Below are 26025 nucleotides of genomic sequence, written 5' to 3' on the forward strand. Positions count from 1 at the left end.
AGGGAACTCTGCTCAACGCTCTTTTCTGTCTCTATGGTGTGCATTAAAATAGTTTGAGTGAGAAAATATAACTTTGGGAAGTAGAATCAAGAGCTGTACATCTGGAATCTTCTGTCTTCTCAGAATCTCATTCTATAAATGAAGCTCAAAGATACAGCTCTTGATAGAGAGGACTGGCTGGTCTCAAAGTTCAAGAGGATGAAGGGAAGCTGCCAATACCACTTAGATCCAGGAGCTATGAGTTTCCAGGTCCTCTGAAAAGAGCAAAGTTCCACTGCTGTGAATTACATCTAATAGTAGATGTAGCCCCACCGGAGCACCTTCTATGCAAACCAGGCATTCTAGGTTCCTAGACTGCTGCTGGGTTTCTTTCAATACCGAAACTGTGAAAGAAAGCAAGTTGCTCTTTCCACCGCAGCCTTTCCCATGAGATCACCCCAAAAATCTGAGCCAATAACCTGTTTTGTTCTTCCTTCTCCAGTCGTTCTTGCTCTTCCTGCTCCTTCTGCAGCCGGGCCTGTCGTCTCTTCTCGGCCAGGATCTTTGAGGCCTCTCCAGCATCAGTGGTGCCTGCTATGGGCTTCCCTGAGTTTGCATTGAGGGAGAGGCATCAAGAAGATAAGACTAAGGTGAATGAGCACAATGATTCTACTCCTGTAGCGGCGGCCACTTAGAAAAGAAAAGTCTGCGCCAATGGGGTAAAGGGTAATGCTGCCAGGACTAGCATGATTAGATTAGCTACCGAGTAGACGGGCGGGGGGCGGGGGGGGGGGAATGCATTTCACAGTGCAGAGGAGTAGACTGGTGCAGAGGAAAAAGTAACTAGCAAGTTCCAAGGCCTCCGCCACCACCACTGGCTGCACCCATGGAATGAACTCACTGCATCACAAAGGCTAAAAGGATTAGAGTAAGCCCCTCTCTTGCTGGGAAGCCGCAAATGCTGGCTGGGTGCAGCCTGCCTCACTCAGTACACCCATGAGCGCTTCCACAGCCATAGCAGAGTTGGCCCCTCAGTCTCCTCCTTCAGGGTAGCCCCAGGTTACTGGGGGGAGGAAAGCAGGAAGAGGGCAAGAATCTTACTTGGACTGGGTCAGAGAGAGGACCATCTTTGGAGACCCAAGGTCCCAGATGGCACCGTCTACAAGGAAGGCCTACCTTCGTTGCTCTCAGCCTTCCCTCCAGAAGCAGCATGCTTCTCAGTAGTGTGCTTGTCCAAAACGTGCTTCTCAGGGGCCTCCTCTCTGTGCGTACCAAATGCCTGCTGGCCAACAGCACCTTCCCTTTCCTTGTTGGTCTTCTCTTTCTCTGCCTTCTTCTTGGGAACCTCTTGGTTGGAAAAAGCAGGAAGGCGGTATCTCACCGGCGACCCTAGGTATGGTGGCTTCACGTTCTTAGGAGATTGTGGATATGCTTTGGAACTTAACCTGTGAAACAAAACACGTACCATAAGATCATTATTGGGCCTTACCACAGAACTTTCTGCTTCTCAAATGCCTGGTTCCAAAAAGTTTAGCTATTTTATTCTTCAAGAGGAACAAATCTAAGGCTTAGCAGACACTTCAAAGTCCCTAAAGTACTACACTCCCAACAGGAACATATGGGATCTATAAAACATCCCTAGTGGAAAGGAAATATTTTAAGAAGCCCAGATGGTGACACCATGTCCTAATTTCACGACAACGTAAGGACAGAGTGCTAGGCATTTTCTCTACCCCCTCTAAATATCAGGGTCGGACAAGCTTCAATTCAGCATGACATGTTGTTCAACCATCACCATTAACCATTCCTGAAATTTTTCCATCACTGGTTCTCTTTTAAATGTGGAGGAACAAAGTCAGCCAAGAGGTGGGGATGAGGATGGGGATGTCTTCTTGGAGGTTCTTGAAGTTTAAAAGAATCTCTCTTCCTTCTACTGGGCACATAAAAAGGCAAAGACAAGCCCATTCCTGCTGAGGGAAACATGGCTTTGTTAAAACGTGGGCATTTGTTTTATATCTGGTGCAAGAAGGTCCATTATAATAGGTTCCCCTCTCTCCCTCCCCGGCCCAGGGCCAGGCCTGGGCATAAATTACAAACCGTCACTTTCCATCAACAAAGTTGAATTTTACCCGAACCTTATGATCACGGCGAATAGCAAGGGTTAAAGAAATCCCTTCATCCTTTTGTGTCCTGGAAGACAGCTTACTGCAAAAAACTGGCCCAGACCACCTTAAAGATCTCCTGTTTAAATATCACCCTGACCTTCCTCTCCCTCAGTCTTTACAATTTCCAGGCACCTAGCCATTTTTTTTTTTAGCCAGGGAGGAGTCCCTACCCTCCTTCTCTCTCCCCCAGGGTCTCCCGGGACCCAGGCAACTTTCTGACAAGAAAAGACAGCATTCTGAGCCAAATGGCCCTAACTGCAAGCTCAGTAAATCACTCATCCATCGCAGCGATCAACCTCCTTACTTTCTTCAGTGCTCTTCTGCTAAGCCACCCCAGATTCTAAAAAGCTCACGATCTTTTGTTTCAGTGGAGTTGAACTCAGATTCGAGTGTTCCTTTGCTTCCTTCTTCCAATAGTCCTCCCTCTTCCTCCTTGCAATAATCCTTTTTGAATATTGTCATCCTTGCCTGTTTTAACATTGTCCAGTATAATTTTTCTTTGACACAATCCTCTAGCAGGTTGAACTGTATAAAATTGCTAATATCTGACTGTTTTTGACCGATAAAAACAACACTGTTAAACAATGGCATATCATATAGTTCAACCTAATATTTAAGGCCAATTTCTTATCATCAGCTTAAATAGTTACCTAATTGGATCCTGGTGCTAAAGATCAGATCAATACTAATCTTGACCTTGAGCTAGACAATAATGGTATGCTGACTGCATAAGATGTAGGCCAGTTTTCCAATGATGATCTCACACCAAGAGTCTGGTTTCTGGTGCCCAGGAGACCACCTTCTGACCTGATGACAGTCCATCAATCAAGGCAAGGATGAGGGCCACACAGCGGGCGGGGGGGGGGAAGTGATCACGCTACTCAATGATCTGTCTTTAATATGATTTGAAATTTTTAAATTCATAAATTTTAAATTCATAAATTCAACATGTGATTTATGTAGAATCAGTCCAGATCACACTGTCCCTCCCACGGCAGTCTGCTTCCCAGCTGGACAACTCCAACCCCAGAAAGCTCCTCTTCATACTGGCCAGGCTGGCCCAGAGCCACACAGAACTGACTCTCAGTAGGCTGCTCTAGCCTCCGTCTCATCTAGCCTATCTGCCTCAGGCTCCACCATGGGGTTCTTCCACATTCCTGATGGATACAATCTCTCAGCAAAGAGGTGGTTCTTTCCAGATGTACTATAGAACCCTGGTTTCCTCATTTCTTCCCCAAATAAAAATCCTACACAGAGTTAGGGGGAAGTGGCCAAAGAGGCACTGAGTTTCTGTGTGGGGTGATGAAAAACTTTTGGAAATGGATAGTGGTGATGGTTTCACAACATGGTGAATGTAATTAAGGCCACTGAATTGTACACTTAAAAATGGTTAAATGGCAAACGTTTGTTATATATACATTTTACCACAATAAAATTTTTTAAAAATTCAACCGGGGGAAAAGATCTTATAATGAATCCTCCCACCTGCTCCATACATAGGCATGTGTACCTTCTCAAGCCCAGCACAGCTGACATTTTGGACCAGATCATTCTTTGTTATGGCAGCTGCCCTGTGCATTGTGGCATGTTTAGCAGCATGCCTGGCCTCTACAAGGAGCCCTGGTGGTGAAGTGGCTAAGCACTCAGCTGCTAACCTGAAGGCTGGCCGTTTGAACCCACTAAGCACTCCGTGGGAGAAAGACGTGGCGGTCTGCTTCTGTCAAGATTGTTACAGCCTTGGAAGCCCTATGGGGCAGTTCTACTCCGTTCTATAGGAGCATTATGAGTAAGAATCAACTCGACAGCAATGAGTTTGGTTTGTTTGGTTTTTCTCCGGCCTCTACTCACTAGATGCCAGTAGCAACTTCCTGGTTGTGACAACCAAAAATATTTCCAGACAGTGCCAAATGTCCCCTCCCAGCTGAGAAGCATGAGATGAGATGTATATACACAACCCATACATGAATCCACACATATATTCTATCTGCATAAATGACGAAAACAGAGCCGCTCTGGTTGGAGGGGCAGGATCCTAATGCCCACGGTGACCCCGAGGCACATCTCCAGGCTCCTGAGAGCCTTAGCTTGAGAGGTAATTCATTAGTGCCTCTACGAGTCAACATACTGTCTCTTATGTGTTCTGACAGGCAGAGTCAGACCTGGAACCCTCCCTCAATGGGCTGGAGCTCAGACCTCCATTAATATACTCCAAAACTGTACTGAGTATATGTACACACAGGTTTGTGCGTGTCTGCGTGCGTGTGTCTTTCAGGATGGGCAGACAAATGGAGAGCTCTTCAGCAGATCAACTCCACCGGCAGGATCCCCAGGGCTGGACTCGAGGGACTGGGTAAGAAGTTTGAATGGGCTGCAGGCCCAACCCATTCTATAGTCCAGCCTTAGGAGCCATTTGACCAGCATCAGGATCCCAATATGACCCGTGGGTCTAGTTTAAATGGTTCACTATCAGGAGGGACTGGTGGTGAACTAAGACCCTCCCCATCAGTGTGACTGAGCCAGATGGCTCTGTCTGATCCACATAAGTAGATGGGAATGTGGGGAAAGGTTACAAGCCCAAGGAGAAAGGGCCAGACTGGCCTGGGGTGGGAGTGGGGGAGCTCTGACAGTCTCATGTGAGCATGGCCCTGGATAGCCTTGCAGCAACTTGCTTCACCACAATGGTCACGTGTAGGTTCTGTTCACACTAGACTGTGAGGTCCTATTCTAAATAAAGCTGTGCAAATTACCCGTGAGCACACATTTAAAAATAATTTCTACCTGAGAAGTAAGGGTGGATTATTGGGGGTGACACTCAGTATATTAAGAAAAGTCTGTTTACACTCACCTACCTGAGCCCCTGCCCAATAAACAGAAGAAATTATAAAAACCACACACACAAACACAGACGCACAGATAAACATGACCTTCGAACCGGAGAAGTTTAGCCAAGCCACAGATTTTTTTTAAACAGTGACCAGAAGCAGGACACAATCTTAGATATCCATGGTTTTATTGACCTATTTGTAATTTTCTGCTTATCCTGCCTGCTACTTACATACACTTAGCACCCTGCCAGCCACGCAACAAGAGCTGCTCAGAACCAGCATTTCTGAACAAGGTGTTCGGCTCTCTGGCCAGCCCCAGCACACTACTACAAGCCAGATGAAGTCTGGCAGAGTTGTTCTCCCCCAATTTCCTAGAGCTAGGTATCTTGGCCAATGAAAGAAATTAAGCACTAATTAATCAAGGGAACTCATTAGAGGTGTGGATTATAAAAACAATAATAAAATTGCCATGTCCTGATAGAATTTTATTTTGAAGTAAGGGCCTATTCGATCCCCACCAACAACCCAGTGAGATAGGTGGGGAATTAGAAAGAAATCCAAAGTCCTAAGAGCTTAAAAGACCTTCCCCAAAGAGATGCAAATTAGAGAGAGAGCCAGGACTGGAAGCCCAGTCATTTGATTCTTCCTCTGGCTCTCTAAGCTATTCTCCTTTAATTTTTTAAGGCTCAATACCTCCATGATGAAAAAGGTAACAAAGGGGATTCATAAGGTTTGTTTGGAGTGGTAGAAATAAGCCTTCCTGCAGCACAAGCCAGGATTATATACTTTTCTAGGTTCCATGAACAAATACCTCTGTAAATAGAACGGCAAGAACAACTCTCAGGAGAGGGTTGTGACACTTCTGAACATGAGTGCCCTGCCAAGCAGAACCCCAAAGGACTTCTTTCCTCCACATTCTGGAATCAAGTTCTATGTTCTCCAAAGCCACTTGACTCCAGTCACAGTGAACACAGACCACCCACTGGATGGGAGGGGTCCTATGGCCTCCTCAGTACAGCTCAGTCAATATTCTGAAACAACTTTGTTTACGGTCGAGGTTTATTGCTTCCCAAAGAGAAAGGGCAATTTTACACCAAAGAAATCTGGCGGGCATCACCTGCACCCAGTGATCAAGGTGAACATCGCCAGTAATGAAAAGAATCTTCATGGTGGTCTCCTGCTCTGAGGCACTGGGAAGGATACACATCCTTCTGTGGGATTTCTGTCCAGAAGGCACAACGTGAATCTAATCCTGGGAAAACATCAGACCAACTCCATGTTAAGGACAGTCCTCAAAACAACTGGCCTGTGTTCCTCAGAAATGTCAAGGTCATGAAAGACAAGGACCAGCTAAGGAACTATTCCTAATTAAAGAGATCAAAGAGACAAGCCAACTCAATGCGATGTGGGATCCTGGGCCAGGAAAATAAGATGATATAAAAGATCTTACTGGGAAAACTTGGAGCCCTTGGGCGCAGTGGTTAAGAGCTCAGCTGCTAACCAAAAGGTTGGCAGTTCAAATCTACCAGCTGCTCCTTGGAAACCTTATGGGACAGTTCTACTCTGTCCTATAAGGCCGCTGTAAGTCGGAATTGACTCAATGGCAATGGGTTTGGTTTTTTTTTTTTATTTGATTGGGACAACTGGCAAAAACTGAACATAGACTGTAAATTAGATAGCAATATTAAACTTTCTGATTCTCTTAATAGTACTGTGGTTATGTAAAAGAATGCCTTTGTTTTTGGAGGTAAAGGTACATGAAGTCTACAACTCACTCTCAAATAATTCTGGGAAAAGGTGTGTGCGTGTGTCTATGGAGAGTGACCTCAAGAGTGTGAGTGAGGGGGGATGGGAATGATAAAGCAAATGCGACTAAACTTTAACACTGAATGAAAGGTATAGGGGAGTTCTCTGTTCTAGTCTTGCAAATTCTTCTGGAGAGTTGAAATTATTTCAAAATAAAAATGCTTTAAAAAAAAGTTGGTCTATAGAGACTTACATCATCCTGAGACCAGAAGAACTAGTTGGTGCCCGGCCACAACCGATGGCTGCCCTGACAGGGAGCACAATAGAGAACCCCTGAGGGAGGAGGAGATCAGTGGGATGCAGACCCCAAATTCTCACAAAAAGACCAGACTTAATGGTCTGACTGAGACTAGAGGAATCCCAGCGGTCATGGTCTCCAAACCTTCTGTTGGCACAGGACAGGAACCATTCCTGAAGACAACTCATCAGACATGGAAGGGACTGGACAGTGGGTAGGAGAGAGATGCTGATGAAGAGTGAGCTATTTGTATCAGATGGGCACTTGAGACTGTGTTGGCATCTCCTGTCTGGAGGGGGGATGGGAGGGTAGAGAGGGTTAGAAGCTGGCAAAATTGTCACAAAAGGAGAGACTGGAAGGGCTGACTCATTAGGGGGAGAGCAAGTGGGAGTATGGAGTAAGGTGTATATAAACTTATATGTGACAGACTGACTTGATTTGTAAACGTTCACTTGAAGCTCAATAAAAGTTAAAAAAAAAAAGTTGGTCTAAATGCAAATCCTCCTCTGGTAAAACTGAAAAATACACCCACTCCTCACTTATTGAGCGTCTTGTTATCTGGCATTTTGCATTTACAACAGTAGTAAAAAATCTATTATCCAACTATTCTGTGCATTAATGATGTACGTCTGGCAGTAACAAACATCAAGGCACGAGGCAAGAGTAATGCTGGCTGTGAAGGTTATGTGTTAGCCTGGATGGGCCATGATTCTCAGTAGTTTGGCAGTTATGTAATGATGTAATTAGGCAGTTATATAATGGTTTGGCAGTTATGTAATTATATAGTCATCTTCCATCCTGTGGTCTGCTGTAGTCATCCTCCATTTTTTGCATAATACTGACTTTTGCATAACAAACCACAATGGGTGAACCTGGTCTTTGGAACCTAACCATGTGGATAAGCAGAGTGGGTGTATAGGACTGGGTAAAGTTCCTGGGTGGTGCAAATGGTTAAACATTGGAAGAAAGGTTGGAGGTTCAAATCCACCCAGAGGCACCTCAGAAGAAATGCCTGGAGACCTGCTTCTGAAAGGTCAAGCCACTGAAAACCCTATGAAGCACAGTTCTACTCTTCACACATGGGTCATCATGAGTTGGAATCAACTCAACGGCAACAAACAAAAAAAAACCAAACCCACTGCTGTTGAGTCAATTTCAACTCATAGTGGCCCTATAGGACAGAGTAGAACTGCCCCATAGGGTTTCTAAGGAGTGCCTCATGGATTCAAACTGTCAACCTTTTGGTTAGTAGTCAAATTCTTAACCACTACGCCACCAGAGTTTCCACATTGGGTTTCTTTTTATTTTTGATGGACTAGGTGAGTATATAAGTATGGCTACAAGGAAGGGGTATAACAACATTTTCAATTATCCTTTTCAAGAAAGTGTTCAGAGAAGAATATAAAAGCCTATTCAAGAACACTGGTGGGAAGGCTTCCGGCCAAGATGGCATCATAGACAGATGCACCATGCCGTCACTCCATAGCAAAGACCCAAAAAACTAAGTAAAACACAGACAAATGTCATTCCTAGAACCTCAAGTGCCAAATGAAGAGATAGAGAACTCAGCCAAGCACCGAATGGAATAAGAAACTGACAGAGGATGGAGGGCAAGGAGAGATATGTGTGGAGGGCCCCATCAGCTAATGCAGCATGGATCCACCATCTTTGACTCCTGTCGGGGATCGGCAGACAGGGACCATGGGAAAGCAGCTTTACGGAACTCCCAGCAGGAGACAGAGCACCTGGTAAACAGCGATAAACCCTTTCCCACCCCCCATTCTCTCCCCACTGCTCTACCTCCAAGCTTCCTGGCTGGCTGTGGTGGCTCAGCCGGCTGGGAAGTGCAGCATCCGTGCTGTTTGGATTCGCTCCACCCACATCAAAGATCAGTGGACAGGGAGTACAGGAAAGCAGCTTCACGAAGTTCCCAGCAGGAGACAGAGTACCCGGTTACAAGTGATACACGCTTTCTTAGCTGCCCCCCCACCCCTTGGCCTCCTCTGCTTCCTGCCAGCCGCAGTCTCTTGGCCGGGAAGCAACTGCTTTGGCCTCAGGCTGCTTGGATTCGACCTGCCCACACTGGCCGGGCCCCTGGGCTGATACTGCTTCTTTCCGTGTCTTTTGGTTTCTTCTCTGCCTCCTACCACCTCCCTCTCCTTTCTCTGGAACACCTGGCTCTGTGTGCCATCTTTGCTTCTTCTTGAAAGGCTGTGAAGCCACGCTCGACAGGAGCCACTCTCCAGCCCATGACGCCATGCTGGTGGGATCCCTGGGTTTTTTTTCTTTTTTTTCCTTGTTTTGGTTTGTTCTGTTTGTTTTCTTTTCGCAGCTTGGGAGCCCCTTCTACTGGGGCTGTGCTGTGTGGCTTAGGAGCCACTCCCCCAATCTGTGCAGCCACATTGGTGGGATCCCTGGGGGCATTTCTTTTTTCTTTTCTCTCTCTTCTTCCCTTTCTGTCTTCATTTCTCAGTTCTTGTCTCTCTACACTTATCTTCTTTTCCTGTCTCCTGAACACCTGGTGCTGTATGACATCTATACTCGCTCTAGCCAGGCTATAATGCGCAGCCTGGGGGCCACTTCCCCGGTCTTAGCAGCCCCACTGGTGGTACTCTGGGGCTCCTGGGGGCTTTTCTTTTTTTCTTTTCCAAATTTTTGTCTATTTTTTTCTTCTTTTTGCTTTTCTCCATTTCTCAGCTTCTCATCTCTCCACTCCAATGGCAAGCTCCCTTTGCGTTTTTTTCCCTCTTTGTTTGCTTGTTCGTTTTTGGCTCCTGTTTTTCTCTCCTTTCTCTCCTCCTTCCCATACCCCTATTAGCTCTACACATCAAAACCTCCCCCCTCTTTCCTGCCTACCTGTACCGTGCACTGAGCATCACACCTCCAAGCAGCACAGGCATGGCCTACTGGAACCTGCCCAGCACTGATTCCTGGCCTGCCCTGTCAGCCCTTGTACTTGCCATAAACAACCCATCCAAGCCTCTCCCCTCCAGCTGGACCTGCCCTGCTGCACCATAGCTGAATGGCTGGCCCTGTCCATTGGACAAGGAGGTGAAAAGTATCATGACCCCAGATGAGCAAACAACAAAGAACACATGGCCCACCTACTCAGACATAACCAAATAAAACAAAAAACCACGGCAAAACAAACAAATCTACAATCGAGAAAGGAAGAAAATAACTACTGAATGTCCTGAACACAGCAGACAATTTCAAAACATACAAAAAACAGGACAGGATGGGTCAAGTAGGCAACCAAAATAAAACACCAGATGAATTCGCAGTAGAAGAAAAGGAAACAGAACTACCTGATGGGGAATTCAAATCTCTAATATTCAGAGAGATCCAAGAGTTGAAGGAAAAACCAGGCAAAAACGAGGAAAAAATAGACAAATTTTTGAAAAAGGCAGACAAATTCATGGAAAATACAGGCCAAAAAATGGAACAATTCAGGAAAGTAATATAGGAACAAAATGCCAAAATAAATTCACAACTAGAAATCACACAAAAACAACAATTAGAAATCCAAAAGATAACATTTCAGAAACGGACAGTGTCATAAAAGGGCTGAGGAGCAGGTCTGAAATGATGGAAGACAGAATCAGCGAAATTGAAGACAAACACCTGAATACAACCCTGTTTGAGGAAAAATCAGAAAAAAGAATGAAGAAAAATGAAGAAGCCCTGAGAATTATGTGGGATACAATCAAAAGCAAAAATTTGCGAGTGATCAGAATTCCAGAACAGGGAGAGAAAAAGGAAAACACAGAAAGGATCATTGAAGAACTGCTGACAGAAAACTTCCCTAATATCATGAATGATGAAAAGCTGACCATCCAAGAAGCTCAACAAGCCCCATACAGGATAGATCCCAAAAGAAAAACACGAAGGCGTATCATAATCACAGTCACTAAAACTAAAGACAAAGAAAAAATCCTGTGAGCAGCTCGAGAAAAAGAAAAAGTCACGTACAGAGGAGAAACAACAAGACTAAGCTCTGATTATTCAGCAGAAACCATGTAGCCAAGAAGGCAATGGGATGACATATATAAACCCTTGAAAGAAAAAACTGCCAACCAAGAATCATATATCCTGCAAAACTTTTGTTCAAATATGATGGTGAAATTAGGACATCTCCAGATAACCAGATAAACAGAAATTAAGGGAATATGTAAAAACCAAACCAAACTTACAACAATTATTAAAGGGAGTCCTTCGGTCTGAGAACAAACAGCATCAGACCACAGCCTGAATCTAGGACGCAAGATGGTACCAGCCAGATACCAACCTAGGAAACGACTCTCAAGGACTATCCAAAACCAAAACAATTGCAACAGGGAACCAGAGAGGTTAATCTGTGAAAGACAACAATGTCAGAAAAATAAAAGAGGGAATAGTATAAGTATAGAACTTTCTAATGGAGAGGACGGCACGGCAATACCTAGTAATAATAGGAACCTAGTATTTTTTTTTTTATTACCTAGGAACCCACTGACCAAACCCACTGCTGTCGAGTTGATTCTGACTCATAGCGACCCTATAGGACAGAATAGAACTGCCCCGTAGAGTTTCCAAGGAGCTGGACTGCCGACCTCTTGGTTAAGAAGACAAGGGTAAATTTCAAGGTAACCACAAAGAAAGTTAACAGACCTACTCATCAAAATAAAGAAGAAAAACATAAAGCTTCAATAAAAACAAAACCTACAAAAACAAAAGAAATGAAAAAGAAATCCACAAACAAGAAGAACTCAGCACAGGAAAGTAAGAGGAACAAAGAAAACATTAGCACCACAAAAAAAAAAAGCACTACAAAACGACAACAATAGACTCAACGATAAAGAACAACAATGGATCTGTGAAGCATCTCAACATGGATGCATCTGGAGGACACTATGCTGAGTGAAATAAGTCAACTGCAAAAGGACAAATATTGCATGAGGCCACTACTGTAAAAACTCATGAAAAGGTGTACACACAAAAAGAAACTATTTGATAGTTCCGAGGGAGGGGAGGGGTGGGAATGGAAAAACACTTAATAGACAAAAGAAAAGCAGTAACTTTGGTTGTACTGGGGAAGCCAGCACAACCTGTACAAGGCAAGGCCACAATAGCTCCATAGACTCATCCGAACTCCCTGAGCGACCAAATTGCCGGGCTGGGGGCTGTGGGGACCATGGTCTCAGGGAACATCTAGCTTAACTGGCATAACAGAGTTTATAAACAAAATGTTCTACATTCTACTTCGGTGAGTAGCATCTGGGGTCTTAAAAGCCTGTGAGCAGCCATCTAGGATACTCCACTGGTCTCACCCCTTCAGGAGCAAGGAAAAATGAAGAAAACTAAAGACACAAGAGAAAGATTAGTCCAAAGGACTAATGGACCACATCCACCATGGCCTCCACCAGACTGAGCCCAGTACAACTAGATGGTGCCCAGGTACCACCACTGACTGCTCTGATAGGGATCACAATAGAGGGTCCCCGGACAGAGCTGGAGAAAACTGTAGAACAAAGTTCTAACTCAAAAAGAAAGACCAGACTTGCTGGCCTGACAGAGACTGGAGAAACCCTGAGAGTATGGCCCCCGGACACCCTTTCAGCTCAGTAATGAGGTCACTCCTGAGGTTCACCCTTTAGCCAAAGACTGAACAGGCCCACAGAACAAAACAAGACTAAAGTGGTGCACCAGCCCTGGGGCAGGGACTAGAAGGCGGGGGGGACAGGAAAGCTGGTAATAGAGAACCTAAGGTTGAGAAGAGAGAGTGTTGACATGTCGTGGGGTTGTTAACCAATGTCATACAAAAATGTGTGTACTGTTTGATGAGAAACTAGTTTCTTCTGTAAACCTTCATCTAAAGTTCAACAACAAAAAATTTATATATATATATATATATAAAGAACATCGGTGGTAGCAAAAAGAATAGTTAACTTGCCCATGCAGGGATTACTGATCCACCTCAGACACTCGCCTGTGGGTCGGAGATAACCATACAACACATCTCTCAGAGAAGCCTATCAGAATGGTGCCCTGTAATGATCAGCTAAGGAGTCCCCGGGTGGTACAAACAGTTAACTGCTCCATTACTAGCCAAAAGGTTGGTGATTTTAACCCGCCCAGAGGTGCCTCAGAAGACAGGCCTGGAGATGTTTCCAAAAGGTCACAGCCTTGAAAACCCTATGGTGTAGTTCTACTCTGCACACGTAGGGTCGCCATGAATTAGACCTGACCTGAAGACAACTGACAGCCACCAAGGGAATGGGCTGGGTCCTTCCAAGGCCTTCCGTGGGCCTATGATTCTGAAAAAAGTGGGTGGTAACTAATCTGGGCCATTCAGGCAACTTCATCATGATTTTTTCCCCCTCATATGGAATATTTGTTTTGTTTCCAATGCAGGATGAAGCAAAACGAAACTAGGTTCCCAATATAGACAACGATCTCAGCTATGAGCTGATAAGTGATTATCTTTAATAGGTCATATTTTCCAAAGATGGCCACAATAATACTCCCATCCCACATGATCTTCTGAGTCTCTTTCCCTGCCCCTTAAATCTGAACTGGTCCAACTGCTTTGACCAGTAAAAGGCAGCAAGAAGTAATGCTGTGCCAAGTCAGGGCATAGTCCTTAACTGGGCTGGTAGCTTCCGCTTCCTGCCCTGGGAACGCTCCCTCTTAGAACCCAGCCACCATGTTGCGAGAAGCCACAATAGATAACCAAAACATCACCCACCATAATGACTAAGCTGACTTAGAATATATTTCTAAGAATATAGAACCATGAGAGAATATTCCACACAGAGCTAGAATACAGGCAGCATCAACACTCAGAGACAGAAATGGGCCTGGTAAATCCACTTGGGCACACTTGATTTCTTCTCTCTAGGTTACAGGAAGAAAGCATTCTCCATCCACATCTTTGAGAGTGTTGCTGAAGCTAGCTTTCTAAAACCTATACAAGTATCTGACAATGCAAACAATGAAAATAAACTTGAACGCTTAAAAGAGCAATGCTATTAATATGCACGCACAGCCACCCAACAGTGACTGAATTCATCTGAGATCAGGAAAGAGAACAATACATAGTCAGCGTGTAGAAGGTCACAAGAAGAGGGATCATTAATCACATGACCCATTGGGGCTCCTGGATGGGAGTTCAAAGGGGCTAACTAAGCCCCCTTTCAAAGCCAAATCATTTCCACTGTGCTTTAAAAACCAGACACTTGGTCTGCACAGAGAGAATGTCAAAAACACCACTTGGGTTGCGGATTCTTTTGCATGTGACACCATTTTAAAGATAAAATAAGTTTTAAAAAAAACTAAATAAGTTTCCTTTATTGTCTTTCTTCCATAATGAGAATACAAAAAGAATATTTATAAACTACGTTAGGTATAAAGAATGAGACCACAAATGCCCGTGGACTCACCAGCTGGTGCAAAAGAGAAAGGACCAGGGCGCTGGAATCACTCATGAGCCCCCATTTCCTCTTCTCCCCACTCCAAAGCCACTGCCACTCTGATTTTTATGTGTGCCATTTTCTTTTTCTAAAAATTACTTTATCACATTTATATTTTTAAAAACACATTGTTTAGTTTTATACATCTGGGAATTCAATATAAATGGAATGCTGGCATTCTTCTCCAATGTGTTTTACCCACGCAACACTATGTTCCTGAGACCCACCCACGTGGTGGTGAGCAGGCGTGGATCACTCTTTCTCACTGGCATGTAGTGTGATGGAGTTTTCAGAATTTACTTACAGTCTACTTGGGTTCCCATGTCTCTCAGACCTGGTCCATACCCAGCGTGGCTAAGCCACTGATTTTTACCTGGGGAAAAACTATCTTTCATTCTCAACATCTTACTCTTATTTTTTATTTTTATTGTGCTTTAAATGAAAGTTTACAAATTCAAGTCAGTCTCTCATACAAAAATTTATATACACCTTGCTATGTACTCCTAGTCATTCTCAATGTTTTAAAATCAAGAAACGCGTGTTTCTCCTTTGACCTCGAGTTGGTAACACTGATTTAGAGACACTGGAAGCAAGTTCTATCCCCAGGGCACCTCTTAAAGAGAGATGATTCTGGGGGGTGTTGACAGTACACAAGTCCAGGTGTGTTCAAGTTGACTATTTCTCCCTCCTGCATTAGAGAGGCCAGCCCATTAGTTCCCTTTGACTGACATGGCAGAAATACCCTGCAGTGCAGTATAGACGCCAGCACCCCTCATCATTTTAAAATTCCCCAAGTGAGATACGCAGCCCAGGAAAGAAGCCATTGAAGAAAGGCACTGATCACCATGAGAATAAGCCAATGAATGGCCAACAAGGCAAGAGGAGGCAAAAGGCCAGATCCCTGGACAGGGTCTGTCCCTGCATTTCCTCTACCTGCCTGCCCAGCCCAGTTCTGCCCTCCAGGGTATCCTTGCCTTCTTGCTTCCAACCCACAGACACATATGGGCACCTACTATGCAACAATAAATCCAGTCAGTCCCCACCCTTCAGTCAGCCTAGCAGGAAATAGCTTAAAAAAAAATTGCCGTTGAGTCGATCCTGACTCATGGCAACCCTATAGGACAGAGTAGAACTGTCCCATAGAGTTTTCAAGGAGCACCTGGTAGATTCAAACTGCTGACCTTTTGGTTAGCAGTCGAGCTCTTAACTACCGCACCACCAGAGTGTCTGGAAACAGCTTAATGAATGTAAAATTAGAATCTAGTGCCAACGAGGCACAGAGCCACTTGGCTTGCACTACACTTCGTGCAATCTCTTTTGAAATGTCCCCTCCTCAGAGAAGCCTCCCTCAACCACCTCATCTAGCTAGCTCCCCTCCACCACTCTGTCACCTTATCCAGTTTTATTTTCCTTCAGAGTGCTTGTCATCACCTGACAGATTTACTTGTTCACTGTCACTGAGTGCTGCAAGGGCAGGGACTTTTGCCTTATTCATTGCTGCATCCCTAGATCTTAGAAAAGCATGGAACACAGAGTAGGTGCTCAACAGGTATTTGTGGAATAAATGAATGATAGAGAGATACACGTGATGTTACACAAGCACAAAGGGGGGTGGATTCAGCTTTCGATGGTTCTGGAGAGGATGGTGGTAAAGCTGAGTCCTGAAGGATGAGACGGTGGGCAGATCTTTGGACTAGGGCCCAGGACTGCAGTCATCTGTGCACATGTCTCTCCTCCCTCCTTGCGTGAGGCTCCTTGAAGTCCAGACCGTTCTCACTCACGTTGGCATTCTCTGCGGCACGTGGCACAGTGACTTGCAGTCATTCATTCCACAAATATTTATAAAGCACCTGTTGTTGTTGTTAGGTGATGTTGAGTCGATTCTGACTCATGATGACCCTATATGACAGAGTACAGGGTTTCCTAGGCTATATAATCTTTACGGGAGCACGCTGTCAGGTCTTTTCTCCTGCAGAGCAGCTGGTGGGTTTGAAGTGCCAATTTTTCAGTTAGCAGCAGGGCACTTAACCATTGTACCACCAGGGCTCTTTTAATTAAGCACCTACTATGGCCCAGTTAGGAGTCCCTGGGTGGTGCAAATGGTTAATGCGTTCAACTGCTAACTGAAAGGTTGGACGTTCAAATCCACCTAGAGGTGCCTCAGAAGGCCTGGTAATCTGTTTCTGAAAGGTCACAGCCATGAAAACTCTACGGAGCACACTTCTACTCTGACACACATGGGGTTGCCATGACTCAGAATTGACTCAAGGGCAACTAGTCTGGTTTAGGTACCCATTACTGCTCTAGATACAATGAAGATACAAAAAATAAAAAACTAAGTTGAACCACATAAAAAAAAATCTGGGATTTTGTTCAAACCTCTTTGGGCAGGGAAAGCTTTTATAAAACTCAGACGATGTGTCCTTTAAAATATAGAATAGTTCTGGAAACACAATCTTCTTGAGATTTTTGACATGAAGGAAGTAGCACGAACCTAATTGTGAGCTTGCTTACAAGAATCTAATTCTCATCTCTATAGAAGGCAGCAACCCCCCTGTACATCTCAGTGAAACTTACGATACTGATGAAATGCACAAGCTAATAGTCATACAGGGACTATGAGTCAACATCAAGGAAAAGAGACGGGTAGAATCTGGAAAAACCCCAGTATGAACTAGGCCTAACTGGCTGTTCATGTCAACGTCCCAAGTTACTACCACAGAAGTAATAAATGGATGGAAACTGAAAAGGCTGTGAGATAAAACAGAGCAATGGACATTACAGAGCCCACCAAACAGATTCAAAGAATTTGCAACAGAGCAGTACCAAAACCCCAAACAGGCAATGCTAGCACATAAAGGATGGAATGAGCTTTAGAAAACAAACAAACAAAAAAAACAACATGCTATTAATTCAGCAACGTGCTATGGAAGTATTTTTTCTCCTACGGGGGACAGCTACATCAATAACAGGTATTAATAGTTTATGAAAATGATAGTGATCTCAGAACAAACTAATAATAATAAAGAGGTCTCCAACAGAAACAACAAATTAGAAATCAGAGCTGATGTCACCTTGAAATATTTGAAAGAAAATCTAAGGTGTTCATTAAATTCATGTCTTATCATGTATTCCCTGAACCAAACTAATGTACTAAACAAGGTTTATATTGTTCTGTCCATAAAAACTGATTTATTGTGCAGATGATATGATCTTATACACAGAAAAACCCAAAGAATTCACAAGAAAACTACTGGAACTAATAGAAGATTTCAGCAAAGTATCAGGATACAAGATAAACATACAAAAATCAGTTGGATTCCTCTACACCAACAAAGAGAATGTCGAAGGGGAAATCACCAAATCAATACCATTCACAGTAGCCCCCAAGAAGATAAAATACTTAGGAATAAATCTAACCAGAGACGTAAAAGACCTACACACAAAGAAAAAAAAAAACTACAAGATGTTAATGCAAGAAACCCAAAGAGACCTCATAAGTGGAAAAACATACTTTGCTCATGGATAGGAAAACTCAACATTGTGAAAATGTCAATTCTACCCAAAGCAATCTACAGATTCAATGCAATCCTGATCCAAATTCCCATGACATTTTTTAATGAGATGGAGAAACAAATCAACTCCACATGGAAAGGGAAGAGGCCCAGATAAATAAAGCATTACTGAAGAAGAACAACAAAGTGGGAGGCCTCACACTACCTGATTTTAGAACCCGTTATACTGTCACGGTAGTCACAACAGCCTGGTACTGGTACAGCAATAGATACATAGACCAATGGAAAAGAATTGAGAATCCAGATGTAAATTCATCCACCTATGAGCAGCTGATATTGACAAAGGCCCAAATTCTCTTTAACAAATGGTGCTGGTATAACTGGCTATCCATCTGCAAAAAAAAGAAACAAGACCCATACCTAACGCCATGCACAACAACTAACTCAAAATGGATCAAAGATCTAAATATAAAATCTAAAATGATAAAGATCATGGGAGAAAAAATAGGGACAATGCTAGGAGCCCTAATAAATGGCATAAATAATATGAAACATAACTAACAATGCACAAACACCAGAAAAGAAACTAGATAACTGAGAGCTCTTAAAAATCAAACACTTATGCTCATCCAAAGACTTCACCAAAAGAGTAAAAAGATTACCTACAGACTGCGAAAAAGTTTTTAGCTATGACATTTCCGATCAGTACCTGATCTCTAAAATCTACATGTTACTGCAAAAATTCAACAACAAAAAGACAACCCAATTAAAAATCGGGGAAAGGATATGAACAGGCATCTCACTAAAGAAGACATACAGGTAGCTAACAGATTCATGAGGAAATGCTCATGATCATTAGCCATTAGAGAAATGCAAATCAAAACTACAATGAGATACCATCTCACTCCAACAAGGCTAGCATTAATCCAAAAAACACAAAATAATAAATGTTGGAGAGGTTGTGGAGAGACCGGAACACTTATACACTGCTGGAGGGAACGTAAAATGGTACAACCACTTTGGAAATCAATTTGGCACTTCTTTAAAAAGCTAGAAATAGAACTACCATATGATCCAGCAATCCCACTCCTTGGAATATATCCTAGAGAAATAAGAGCTGTCACAGGAATAGATATAGGCACACCCATGTTCACTGCAGCACTGTTTACAATAGCAAAAAGTTGGAAGCAACCAAGGTGCCCATCAACGGATGAATGGATAAACAAATTATGGTATATTCACACAATGGAATACTATGTATCAATAAAGAACAACGACGAATCCACGAAACATCTCACAACATTGATGAATCTGGAAGGCATTATGCTGAGTGAAATTAGTCACTCGCAAAGTACACGTATTATATGAGACCACCATTTATAAGAACTCAAGAAAAGGTTTAAACACAGAAGAAAACATTCATTAAGTTTTTAAAATATTTTACTGATAACAGCTGACAAAAGTGACTCAGTAAATAGCTCCATCCAGCAGTAGAATGAGAACATCTTCAGTAGTACTGACTGAGAGAAAGAGAGATGATTTAATGTTGGAAAATAAGTTAGTTTATTATTATTGTGCTTTAGGTGAAAGTTTACAGCTCAAATTAGTTTCTCATACAAAAATTTATATACACATTGTTATGTGACCCTAGCTGCTCTCCGTATAATGTGACCGTACATTCTCCCTTTCCACCCCAGATTTCCCGTGTCCATTCAACCAACTCCCGTCCCTTTCTGCCTTCTTTGATGGTTATGAGGGTGGGAAGGAGGGGAGAGGGGCATTCACTAATTAGATAGTAGACAAGAATTACTTTAGGTGATGGGAAGGACAACCCACAACACAGAGGAAGTCAGCACAACTGGACCAAACCAAAAGTTATGAAGTTTCCTGAACACAATCAAACACTTTGAAGGACAGAGCAGCAGGGGCGGGAGTCTGGGGACCATGGTTTCCGGGGACATCTAGGTCAATTGACATAACAAAGGTTATTAAGAAAATGTTCTGCATCCCACTTTGGTGAGTAGCATCTGGAGTCTTAAAACCTAGCCGATGGCCATCTAAGATGCAGCAATTGGTCTCAAACCACCTGTAGCAAAGGAGAATAAAGAATACCAAAGACACAAGGTAATTATGAGCCCAAGAGACTGAAAGACTATAAGACATAAAATAATACTCATGAAGAGTGTGCATCTTAGTTTTAGTAGATATACGAGACTAAATGGGCAGCTCCTGCCCGGGGGGCGAAATGAGAAGGCAGAAAGGGACAGGAGCTGGTTGAATGGACACGGGAAATCTGGGGTGGAAAAGGAGAATGTACAGTCACATTATACAGAGAGCAGCTAGGGTCACATAACAATGTGTATATAAATTTTTGTATGAGAAACTAATTTGAGCTGTAAACTTTCACCTAAAGCACAATAATAATAAACTAACTTATTTTCCAACATTAAATCATCTCTCTTTCTCTCAGTCAGTACTACTGAAGATGTTCTCATTCTACTGCTGGATGGAGCTGTTTACTGAGTCACTTTTGTCAGCTGTTATCAGTAAAATATTTTAAAAACTTAAAACATTAGTTTCACAGTATAAATTTATTTTTCGGTTACATGAATTCATTGGTGAGTTTATCCAGTTCCTAACCAAAAAATGCACTGACTTCAAAAAGCATACTGCTGATCTTGGCTGACATGTTATTATTTTCTCTCAGATATTATTGTCTCCCTGTCTGTCTGAGACAGAGCCCTGGTGGCGCAGTGCTTAAGAGCTCAGCTGCTAACCAAAAGGTCAGCAGTTTGAATTGACCAGCCACTCCTTGGAAACCCTACAGAGCAGTTGTACTCTGTCCTATAGGCTCACTATGAGCCGGATTCGACTCAACAGCAATGGGTTTGTCCGTTTGAGACAGTGAGTGAGTGAGTGAGAGCGAACAAGTGAGCGACAGAGAGAGAGTATGAGCACTATGTGGTAAGTCCACTCCAGACGCAGTTGCAGGAAACAGAAAAATACTAGAAAAGCACAAGAGAATCCAGGACCTAAAAAGAATATGCTAAAAGGGCCAACCTGGTAAATAAGCCTCCCGTATCAACGAGAAAACAAACACCTGGCCAGCTCATCGTTTCTCCAGGAGATACATGGATAAACAAGTGAGGCAACTGAAATGCCACCATTTTTCCACCTTGTCCTTTTATGGGCGGCCATGGCTTTTGGGGGAGAAGCCACAAAGCTGAATCATGAATATCCCCACCAAAATGACTCTGAATCAGACTGCCTGGGCAAGGGGAAAGATGCTTACTTGGATGTCACAGGAGAAGACGATCTCTTAGAAAGTCCCGTTGGAAAGTCACATCTTCTCAGAGGGGATCCCAGGCCCACGCTGGTCACGGAAGTTAGTGTTCGAGCCTCCCTCTTTGACTTCTCCACCTGTAAGGGGATACAGGACAGGGTAGCTGAGGCTCCTAGCTGGTACCACTTCTACAATTCCTAAGATCCCAAATGGAACAGATGTACATCTTTCTTTCAGAGGATCAACACAATGCTACAGTGCTTCATACAGTGGAAATCTTTGCAGGGAAGCACCATGAGGGCATCACGTTTAGGTCATCCAGTAAATATAAAAATTATTTCAGTCTCAAAATACAAAGATTTCCTCCTTTTTGTTATCCTGCAAAGAGCTAATGACAGACCATATTATGGTTCTGGATGTATAGAAACTGGAAAGAGCACAAAGATACACAATCAGTGCAAAAATACTTTAAGAGGATGAAAATGCTGTGGTTATAACATCTAAGACAGTGGGCTGTGAATCCTGAACAGTATATACTTCCTCTAACCCCACCTATCCCCCTAAGTGTTTCTCGTCACCTCCTTCCTCAAAAATCACAAGGAAATGGATAGAAGTGGCTAGCACACAGTAGGTGCTGCACAAAAGTCAGTCTCCTTCTCTCCCTATCCAAGTTTTCTGCAGCAAATTCTCATTTGGTCCCTATACCCACACATATCAGACCCTTTCCACAGTGATCTGCTCCACAGTAAAACCCAAGAGTATGAAACCATCACTTCTCATTTGAGAACCTCAGGGCCACACTGGACTTAAAACATAAACATGGTATTACAAAATGCCCAATAGTACAATTATGTGGTGGTTTTAAAATAGGTCCTGAATTCTTTGATACTCTTCCCTTCAACAGGTGAAGCTTAATTCCCCTCCGCTTGTGTGTGGGTTGGTCTTTAGGACTGGCTTTTAACGATTAGCACATGGTAGAAGTGATGTGTGTAAATTCTGAGATCAGACCATAAAAGGCACTGCAGCTTCCTCCTTGCTCTCTCTCTGCTGGACCACTTGCACTGGGGGAAGCCAGCTCCTATGTCATTTGGACACCTAAGCAGTCCTATGGAGAGTTCCACGTGGCGAGGAACTGAGGCCTCCTGCCAACAGCTATGTCAGTGAGTTACCTTGGAAGAGCCCCAGCCAAGCTTTCAGATGACAGCAGCCCCAGCTGGCATCTTGCCCATACCCTCATACGAGATGCTGTACCAGAGCTACCCAGCTAAGCCAATCCCATTTTCTGACCCAAAGAACCTGTGAGACAATAAACACTTGTTGTTTTAGGCTGCTACAGTTTGGGTAATTAGTTAATAAAAGTAGTGTGGTTTTCATATTTTCTAAATAAATATATATAAACTGGGGGTACCTGCTCAACATTTCTCTTACCGATAGCATCATTATGTCATCAAGAAAGTTTAGAGGCCACTGTTGTAGATGAAGGGTGACCTAGAACCTTAGCTCTAGCTACCCTTGTAGGCAAGACTGGTGCAGAATCAGACATTCTTAAAGAAGCAGAGAGAAGACATTCGGACCAGTCTTTCTGACTCGTGTCCTCTGGAGGCCAGGCTATACCAAGGGTAAGGTCTTTAGGAATTTGTTTCAAGACACTAAAATTTAGAAAAGTGCAAAAACATAAATGATTTTCAAAGGGTTGGGTGAAATTTTAAACCAAATCTGCCCTTTGAGCGGTCCCTGTGGTTTATCTAATCACACTGTTAGATAAACCACAGTCAGAAGGGGTGGGAGTGAGTGGGTTTGAAACGTACCAGGGGGGCCTCAGCTCCTGCAGTGGCTCCTTTTCCCGAATCTCCTACGCCAGATGTAGATGTGGTCTTCCTTCTCTCAGCATTTCGAGTGGGAGAAGACTTGAAAGAAGATTTGAGAGGGCCAACAGGAGCTACACGAGGACAGGCATGGGATACTAGAGAGTTACAGTATGATAGCCAGAGAGACAGCACAGACAGAAAGAGCACAGGGAGTTGGGAAGAACACCACATTTCTGTTAAAATGTATGGACAATCCATATTCTCAAAATCATACCATATTTCTTCTATTGTACACGGAATGGATCCTAGCCTAAAAAGGCTCACATGCTCAATGCTCAAGGGTCAAGTTCATTTCAGGGATTACAAGTCCATGTTTTGGAGCCAGATCCACCTAGCACTGCCATCTAACAGCTGGATCACCTTGGGAAAGTGACTTGACCTCTCTAAACTTCAATCTCCTTGTGCACAAAAGTTAACAGAGCATGCCTGGCTGCTCTCCCCTGGAAGGCCTACTTGCAAGGTTGGCCCTTCGCTGGCATCTGAAAACTTCGATTTCGGGAGGGTTCCCACCATGAACTGACAAGAGTGGCTCATCGTGCCTAAAGTGTAAATGATGTGGTTTATGATAACACCGACTTTCCTTCTGGGGGGTCTGGCATTTGGGTACATTCCAGGCAAGGGTGTCTACATGATCAGCCTCTAATAAAAATCTTGGCACTTCTTCTAATGAGCTTTCCTGGTATACATTTCACATGTGCTGTCACAATTCATTGCTGGGAGAATCAAGCACATTCTGTGTGACTCTGTGGAGAGAGGACCGTTGGGAGCTTGTGCCTGGTATCCTCTAGACTTTGTCCCATATGTCTTTTCCCTCTGCTCATCCTGCTCTGTATTCTTTCACTATAATATAAGTCATAGCTATGAGTGCGACCACATACTGAGTCCTATGAATCCTCCCAGTGAGCCATTGAACCTGGAAGTGGTATTACAGACCCCTTGGCGTCAGAAGCGGGAATCACTAGAACAATCCTGACTCACTGAAATGTGGTAAAAGCACTGTTTGCATGGGCAGGGGATGATGAACCACAGGTGCCTGGGTAGTAATGGAGTCATCCAAGGTATGAAACAGCAGTAAGAGGTAAAAGTAACTCATGACATTTCAAAATGATAGCTCCATCTCCAGAAAAATTGACTTGTTGGATCCCCTGACTGCTTTTGGCCACGAGGGTTGGGGGGGCGGGGGCAGAGTATAGCTGGTGATACCTTTGGTTTTTGTTTTCTCCTCTAAGTGGGGATGGGACCCAAAATCTCTGCTTTTTGCCACCAATGGGTGGGTTGGAACTGAAACTCTGAGTACTGGAAACAGAACATGTCTCCATAACTGATGATTTTCACTGTAATATTTTCCTTTTCGATCCTCTGAGGAAAGGAAGACACGAAAAGAGAGGCAATCTCCAGATTCAGATAGATGTTTGGTGTTCTAAACAGCAGTTTTCAGTTGCTAATCTGATTTCATCTCTTGTGAAGTCAGATGTCTGACCCTTAGGTGCTGATGAGTTTCCGACCTGATGTGTATATTTTTGAGTGGCTCGGTTTGGACTTTAAGGCTGACAAGGTAAAAACGGCTTAGGAAAGTCTTGCCCATCACCTGGACTTGGCAATGAGTTGTCTGGCCCTGCAGCGTCTTGGCTTTGCTTCCACCCAAGAAAAGCTGCTGGCTTGTTCGGGCTTCTGAATTTACAGATCCTAACTGCTTTGACCTGACTCTGAGCTGACTGTCTGCTGTGAACTGTTTCAGCCTCAGCGCGAGCTGTGTGGAGCTGAAAGCAGGCACAGGCTCCTGAACAGGACTTCGACTGGGAGATCGCTGCACATACAGGAATCTTTGACCTGAATGCCACATTCCTCATTCTCAAAATGGAGATACTTCCCAGGGTTTTTTTTTTTTTTTTTTTGTAGATACAATTTATATACCATAAAATTCACCCTTTTAAAGTGTACAATTCAGTGGTTTTTAATATATTCAAAGGTTGTGCAACTGTCACCACAGACTACTTCCAGAACATTTTCAACAGCCCAAAAGAAACTCCATACCCATTAGAAAGCCACTCCCCATTTCCCCCTCCCCTAGGCCCTGGCAACCACTAATCTGCTTTCTGCCTCTATGGGTTTGCCTATTCTGGACAGTTCACGTAAACAGAATTATATAAAATGTGATCTTTTGTGACAGGCTTCTTGTGACCTAGCATAATGTTTTCAAGGTTCATCCGTGTTGTAGCATGTACCAGAACTTCATTTCCCTTTATGGCTGAGTAATATTCCATCGTATGGCTAGACCACATTTTGTTTATCCATTCTTCAGCTGTTGGACATTTGGGTTGTTTCCGCTTTGTGGCTATTCTGAACAGTGCCGCTATATTTGTATACACGTTTTGGTGAGGGTGTGTGTTTTCATTTCTCTTGAGTATACGCCTAGGAGCGGAATTGCTGGGTCACAAGGTAACTCTATGGTTAACTTTTTGAGGAACTGCCAGATTATTTTCCAAAGCAGCTGCACAATTTTACATTCTCACCAGCAGTGCATGAGGGTTCCAATTTCTCCACATTCTCTGCAGCGTTTGTTATTATCTGTCCTTTTTACTTGAGCCATCCTAACCTGTTGCCATCAAGTCGATTCCGACTCACAGTGACCCTATAGGACAGAGTAGATCTGCCTCATAGGGTTTCCAAGGCTATAATTGTTCACGGGAGCAGACGTCACATCTTTCTCTCACAAAGCAGCTGGTGGGTTGGAACCACCAACCTTTCGGTTAGCAGTTCAGTGCTTAACCAAAGCACCATGGAGACTCCTTTAGTCATCCTACTGGGGGTAAATACACCCTGGTGGCGTAATGGTTAAGTGCTACAGCTCCTAACTGAGAGGTCGGCAGTTCAAATCCACCAGGCGCTCCTTGA

The 26025-nt window shown here is 43.6% G+C and overlaps 1 protein-coding gene across 3 annotated transcripts in view; it reads right to left on the reverse strand.

The window, feature by feature from the left end:
- Nucleotides 1-26025, reverse strand: part of MAP7D2 (MAP7 domain containing 2) — a 70481-nt gene that overhangs the window by 21920 nt on the left and 22536 nt on the right. For all 3 annotated transcript variants that reach the window (XM_064278079.1, XM_023555165.2, XM_064278080.1), the window contains 4 exons: nucleotides 23071-23225; nucleotides 21272-21399; nucleotides 1156-1424; nucleotides 459-585 (listed from right to left, as the gene is read on the reverse strand). In XM_064278079.1, the coding sequence (XP_064134149.1) occupies nucleotides 459-585; nucleotides 1156-1424; nucleotides 21272-21399; nucleotides 23071-23225 (679 nt within the window). The remainder of the gene's footprint in view (nucleotides 1-458; nucleotides 586-1155; nucleotides 1425-21271; nucleotides 21400-23070; nucleotides 23226-26025) is intronic.

The sequence above is a fragment of the Loxodonta africana genome, chromosome X (assembly GCF_030014295.1).
Source record: "Loxodonta africana isolate mLoxAfr1 chromosome X, mLoxAfr1.hap2, whole genome shotgun sequence".
NCBI lineage: Eukaryota > Metazoa > Chordata > Mammalia > Proboscidea > Elephantidae > Loxodonta > Loxodonta africana.